Source organism: Lichenostomus cassidix, chromosome 20, assembly GCF_008360975.1.
Source record: "Lichenostomus cassidix isolate B80296 chromosome 20, HeHo_3.0, whole genome shotgun sequence".
NCBI lineage: Eukaryota > Metazoa > Chordata > Aves > Passeriformes > Meliphagidae > Lichenostomus > Lichenostomus cassidix.
This window is the reverse complement of record NC_139500.1, coordinates 11,411,115-11,417,703: the sequence shown is the minus strand read 5'-3', so window position 1 is coordinate 11,417,703 and position 6,589 is coordinate 11,411,115. Positions and strand designations below refer to the sequence as shown.

At 49.9% G+C, this 6,589-nt stretch overlaps 1 protein-coding gene across 1 annotated transcript in view; it reads left to right on the top strand.

Moving 5' to 3' along the window:
* The first annotated feature begins 5,418 nt into the window (after positions 1-5,418).
* The window catches only part of PTPRT (protein tyrosine phosphatase receptor type T), a 416,079-nt gene continuing 414,908 nt past the window's right edge, over positions 5,419-6,589 (top strand). Inside the window, exon 1 of the mRNA XM_085079316.1 lies at positions 5,419-5,869. Within this exon, the coding sequence (XP_084935442.1) occupies positions 5,800-5,869 (70 nt within the window). The 5' untranslated portion in view covers positions 5,419-5,799. The remainder of the gene's footprint in view (positions 5,870-6,589) is intronic.

Genomic DNA, 6,589 nt, shown 5'->3' with positions numbered 1-6,589 from the left:
CTATTTAATGGCAGCATCCTTTGGAAAGTCATGCAGAGCACCTGCTTGATGATACAGATCTAATCCAGATCCCCATTTTGTGGTGTTAATTCAGATTAATTTTATATCAAACAAAACTGGCAAGAAGAAAAGTGAGCAGCATCAAGTACTTGATGAAATGCATTGTGGTATATGATGGAACTCATGTAAACCAGGAGTTTTCACCTGCTCAGTGCTTTGGAAAGAGCTGAAAAAAATAGGATTAGTGGGAAAATATTCCATGCAGGGAAATGCACTTGAGGTCCCAGTGAGTCAGAAGGTGGCAGCAATGACACTGACATCCCTCTGTTGTGCTTTGCCTTGACAATAAGTTACAGCTGGCGCGGCTGGAATTGCAAACTTTGGATAAGAGTAAGAGCTCAGAGGGATCTGAAAAATATTGAATAAAAATAAAAGGTTGGGTAAGCAATCTGCCTGTGCCCTCTCTGTTCCTCCAGAGTCAGCCTTGTCCTCTCATCGAACAGCTCAGTGGCTTCCTGCAAACGCTGCACCAGCTATTCCTGGTGCTCAGAAAAGCCTCTCTGCTCCCTCCCAGGCCTGGCTGTGTATTTGCAGTGCTGCTGATCTGAGCTCCCTTTTGCCTGGCTCTGATTGCTGTCAATGCCATCTCAGCCTGCCCAGGAGAGCTTTCCCCACTGAGCACACTCAGGTGTTCTCCAAAGGGAATATCCCCTCTCCCAGGGCAGAGTTCCACCACCCTGAGTCTGCAGGCAGCATGAAGAGCCAGGTGCTGCTCCTTCAGCACTGTGGAGTAAAGTGGAGCCAAGAAAAACAAACACTGTGTTATAGCTGTCTCTGCAGCTTTGTTAATTTTGTCTATAAATTGAGCTACACCCAGGAAAAGCAGTGCTTTATTTTAGAAAGGTGCTAAGCAGGGTACACTGACCCTTATTGTATTATATGGGAAGATAAAGAGTTTAAGTTCAAAATTTGCTGCTAATGGAGAACTGCTGGGCTGTTTGACATTTTCAGACTATTTTAATGTTGCCTCCTTGCTGCACCTTTCTATTTACTTCTGTCTGTCTGTGGTACTAATATATTGCTTTTCCATGACCCACCATTGTTGAGATAAACTGCTAGATCCAGGTCCTTTTGGCATTTCCCAGAAAGTGTCTTTGTGTTCACGTCTAAAGGTGAACTTGTATTGCTGAATAATTGATGGATGGTAGTTAATTTCTTTGTCTTCAAAAAGGAAGAAACTTATTAATGAGGATAATGCATGAGAGATCAATGCCAATGTGTGTGACATCGATTAATGATTTCAACTTGTAACCAGGTTTAAAAAAGCAGCTGGGCTCTGTATTTGAGCACATAATTATCTGTAATTGTGCTGGTAACTTGGTGGGAGTGGAAAAACAGATAAGGCACCACTTACAGGGTACTGGGCAGAGGTCTTCTCCCTGATAGTCACTGAGCTGGCTTATGATTAACTCCTCAGTAGTCAAGGTGCTGCACAGATGTGGTGTGGGTTTATTTTTTTCTGTAGGGATGGTGTGTCTGTATGTGCACATATATATATTTATAAATATGGATGAATCTGTACAGAGAAGGAAAGCCAATGCTGGAGAAACAGTTTTGTTTTTAATAGTACAAATTGTCATCAGGAAGGGAGATGGTGAAGTTGCAAATGGTATCAGGAGAACGGCCTGAGGTGTAAAGTTTCCTTTCTTTAACACCCCCACCTACCCAGACAGCAAAAGCTCAACAGATCATGTTCTAGACCCAAACTTTCAGTGCACAATACAAGGAAGTGAAAACTTCACTGTACTCTTTGAAGTTTACCTAAAACTTTCACTTGTCAATCCTGTTTTTAACAAGGATGCTGCATAATGGGAAGCTCTGTAATGAAAGCTGTAAGTTGTGTGTATTTATTTGTAAGTACACACTTACTGCTTGCCTTGGGGCAGAAAAAAGGAGTTTGCTCTATTGGGCAGGCTGATCTTGATGTGTACTGAACTTTTTAAAGCTGACATTCTCTTTAACACCCATTGGTGTGTGGAATAAACTTCCCCTGTACCTCTAGGACTCTGCCCATAGCCAGAGATGTGAGTGGCAGTTGTGTTTTGGGGACTTGTGCACCCTTAAAAAACCTTTTAGAACTGCAAAAAGATGTATCCCTGTCCTTCAGAAGCACATGGGCTGTGAGTACTCATTTCCAGGGAGAGGAGCTGTGATGTGGATGGCAGAGGCAGCCTGGCTGAGCTCTGAGTCAGCTTTGTGTGGAGCTGTGAGATGTTGTACTCACTGCAGGGGACTGGAGGAGTTCTCCACCTTCCCATTCCAGCCTGGCAGTAGGATTGGGTATTTACACACTAACTTTTTTTGTTAAATACTTCAAACCCATACATAGACTCAAATTCATGAGCTGATCTTGTTAAATATGTTTCCTTGATGAAATGCATCCGCTGTCCTAACGTGACAGTGCCTTCAGTTGTTTAGCACTTCACTTTCCTCACCCACAAATGGTACAGCTTGTCCCTGGAAAACAAAGAATTGGTTTTTTCCTCATCTGACACAGTAAGGGAACAGTTTTATGGAGTCAAGAAGCCTCAAGCGACAGTCTCAAGGAAACTTCAAAACTTATGTTAATGTTTTCTTTTTTAAGCCACTTGAGAGTTATTAGTAACAGCAAAATAAGCTGTGGTGTTATACACCAGGATGGGATCAGACTTAGAGATTTTTTTTTTGCCAGTTTTAGAAAATAATGTCATGTAGATATACTAGCCTTGAAATGTAGAAGTCTAACAAGACTGTTTTGAAGGGGTTTCAATTCTTCATGCCAGCTTGAAAGCCACATATTATAAGAGCCTCTATGTGTGTTATTGCTTGGTGAGCACCAGAGTTTTGGAGTACAACTTGTCCCTGTCTTGCTTGATGTTTTATGAACCAACATTATGGCCCTGTTTGAATTTCAGGAGTTCCCCTAGCTGTAAATGAGTTATACTGATGGTATGTCTCTTTATTTTTAAATTACACATTCCTTATCTGCAGCATGTTTTCTCATTTCCCTTCTCCAGCCTTACAACTTCTTTTAATAGCTGGATTTCATCCCACCACTATATATCTAGTCCTCCAAGATGCTGTTGTTGTCTGGAAGACTATTTCAATCCTCCTGGCTTACAAATATCTATTGACTTTGTCATTAACTGAAATAATTTCAGACTTTGCTATTTTGTACTTACATCTGCCTAATTTTAGTTTACCCTGTTCTTGCTGCAGTCATCCTGCATCTTATCATAGTCTTAGTTTTCACAAGTCTTTTTGAGTTCAGACAATTCTCCATGCAGTTTTAGCCTGATTTTAGTTCAGTCTCATGTTTGCCTTCGAGCTATTTGATGTCTAAGTTGTCTGTTACCAGTCCTTTCTTCAAGATTCTTGTAGACAATTTATTTCCAGCTTTTCTTCTCTATCCAGATCTTCCCCCTCACCCTTCTTCACCTTGCTTATGATGCAGGCTTCTTGGGTTGACACTTCTCTTTGGAAGAAGTATTAAACTTCTCTTATTTCTACTCCCTGAGCTCCTTGGGCCTCAGTAAGTCGGGTTGTTTAATATTTTTTTTGTCATTCTGAACATGAATTCTGGACTTGCTTTTTTTCTTTCCTTTTATTTAGTTTACATGGAAACAACTTTATTTAGAGTTGTTTTTTTACAGCTGTTCTTTGCTATTGTTCACTTCTTACCAGCACCATCTCTGTATTTCAAGACTTTCTGCTGTTATTGCCCAGGTAATTTGCACTGCTATAAGAATTATTCCAGTGGTTTCTGTCTACTGTGCTGGCTGGATCCTTTCTGCTGCCTAGCAGACTACTTAGTGAGGTTTTCTTCTTGCTATTCTGTTCTCTGCTCTCCCTTAATCTCCAGCTGTACTTGTGATTGTCCTTGTGCTAATGAAAGATACAGGTGTGCCTTAATTTCTGAAGTGATGCTGACACCTAAAGATAGGGTCAGACTTCATTGATAGGAGAGGTTTTTGGACTGGGCTAGGATTTGGTTGCCCAGAGAAGCTGTGGCTGCCCCTGGATCCCAAGGCCAGGTTGGACAGGGCTTGGAGCAACCTGGGACAGTGGAAAGTGTCCTTGCCCATGGCTGGGGGTGGGACTGGATGATCTGGAAGGTTCCTTCCAACCCAAATCATTCTGTGTTGAGATACATAGACCTCTCAAGCTCATCTCTGGCTGGGGCTTTGGACTGCTGACGGGGAGTATCAGCTGCAAACTCAGGATTGCACTGTGCAGTTCTTCAGTGGTTACTCCAGAGCCATAGAACAGTTCAGGTTGGGCAGGACCTTTAAGATCATTGACCCGGCAGTGCCAAACCCTCTACCAACCCATGCTCCCGAGTGCTGCATCCACATGCCTTTTAAACCTCCCTAAGGCAACCTCTTCCAGCTCCTGACCCACCCTTTCAGAGAAGAAATTTTTTCCTAACACCCAACCAGGCTGAGTCCTGAGGCCATGCCGGACCTTAAAATTACCGGAGGATGGAAGTTTCTCAAGTCGCCGGAGCTCGGACAGTACTTAGTGTCCCAGCAGCCCGGTGGTTTCACACACCCATGGGTGCTGCCGGTGTGCTGCTCGGGGCTCTGGCACAATAGTTATTTAGTGTCCCAGCAGCCCGGCGGTGCTGTCGGTGTTCGGCTCGGGGCAGCAGCAGTGCCGGGGCACCCCGGAGCGCCCGCAGCCGCCGCCGGTCCAACACCGCCCTCTTCGGGCCGAGCCCGAGCCGCGGAGCACGGCGGTGTGGGTGAATGGCAGCGGCGGCAGGAAGGGTGTTTGGGGAGGAAGCAGGGCTGTGGTACAGCCCAAGCGCTGGGAGAGCAGTGAGCCCGGCACGGATTGCCGCTGGAAGGCTGGGATTGTCCAAACCATTGTCCAGAGCCATCCCTGCTGTGCTGGTGGCTGCACAGGTGTGCTCTGTGCGGGTGGTCATTGCTCTCCTTTTCCGCTGTGAATTCCAGCTCAGGTCACTGGTCCATACTGATCTGTTCGCTATTCAGTGCCTTGGTTTTTTCCCTGCTTAAGGACAGCCATGAATTTTGGGTCCAGAAGTTACCTGTGGACAGCAATTCTTTAAATCGTGCTCGGAATCGTTTCCCTGCCTGTGCCCAAATCCTGGAGTGCCCAGTGCGTGGTGTGACTGGGTGTTGAGCAGTGAACTCCCGAAAGTGAAGTGAATAATGACAGAAATGACTATTTTCGGCCGTGGGTGCCCGTGAGGTGCTCCTAGCAGCCGCGCCATCCAAGGCCCCCCAGCCCTGCCCTATCTCCCTCCTCCTTGGCTCCAGCAGAGGGTCGCTCCCTCCACCCCATCCCCGCGCCGCTGCCGGCCCCAATCCCACCCCCAATCCCAGCCCTCCGTTTAACGCCAGCCCCTGCACCGCCTCGCCATCCCCGCTGGAAACAGGGCAGGAGCAGCGAACCAACCTGGCTGCGCCGCGCGATGCTGTGCTCCAGCCGCTACCGCGGGGCGCTGTGCGAGCGCGCAGCCGGCCTTGAATAGGGAGCCGAACCCCAAAAACAGCCCTCCCCGCCGGCCGCGGAGGCAGCCGCTCCCCCGGGGGAGGCGGCCGGGGTGCCCCCGGGGCAGCGGGGCGGGCTCGGCTGGGGTACCTCCCGCCCGCCGCTCCGGCGGCTCCGCCGAGCAGCACCGCGGCTCCGGCTGCCGGGGCCGCCGCCGCGCACGGCCACCAATGCGGGGGATAGCGGCGGCGAGGCAGCGGCTCCGCGGCAGCGGGGAGGGCAGGTGAACTCCGGGGAAGGATGACCGGCGTCGCCGCGATCGTCTTTCTCCTGCAGCTCTTGCCCAGGGCGGACGGACAGGTCTTCCCAGGTGAGTGATGCCCGCCCGGCCGCCGCTCGGCTCCGTCCCCCCGGGTGCCCCCGCCGCGGGCGGCTCTGCCGGCAGCCCCAACTCTGCCCTCGCCCCTGCCTCCAGCCCCGCGGCCTCGCACGGAGCTGCCGGAGCCAGCCGGGGTGCGGCGGGGGATGGAGGCTCCTCGGCAGGCGCTGGCCGGCGGCAGCGAGCAGAGCAGCCTCGGAACCAGCCGGTTCCGAAGGCACCGGGGATGCGGGGGGCTCCGCCCGGCTGTGCGGGGCTCCGCGGGGTCCCGCCGGGCAGGGGGCTGGGGGTTCGCTCCTCCGAAAGTTGCGTGTGGTACGAGGTGACAGCATCGCCTTTATTCAGGGATTCACCAGATATGAGGCTGTTTTTGGTGGAAAACAGCGTTTTGGAGCCCGAGGCAGGAGTTGGCTCCCGCGGGATGAGTAGCGCGGGGGAACCACTGCCTTTCCCTCCGGACAGGTTAAAGGCTCCCAGCTCGGTCTGGGAAGTTCGGCGGCAGCTGTTTCACCACTTGTGTGTCACAGCTCCAGGAACTTTCTCGGGGGCTCAGCCGCTCGGCTCGGCTCCTTCCCAGTTGTCACTTTGTCAGTCACTGATGGCAAGGAGTACTTTGCTCCCTGGCATGTGTACAGTAATAGTAGCCGGCTATTTTCCCACTCCTACGAGTTCCTTTAGGCATAGTTTGAATTACTTGAAGATGACAGGTGC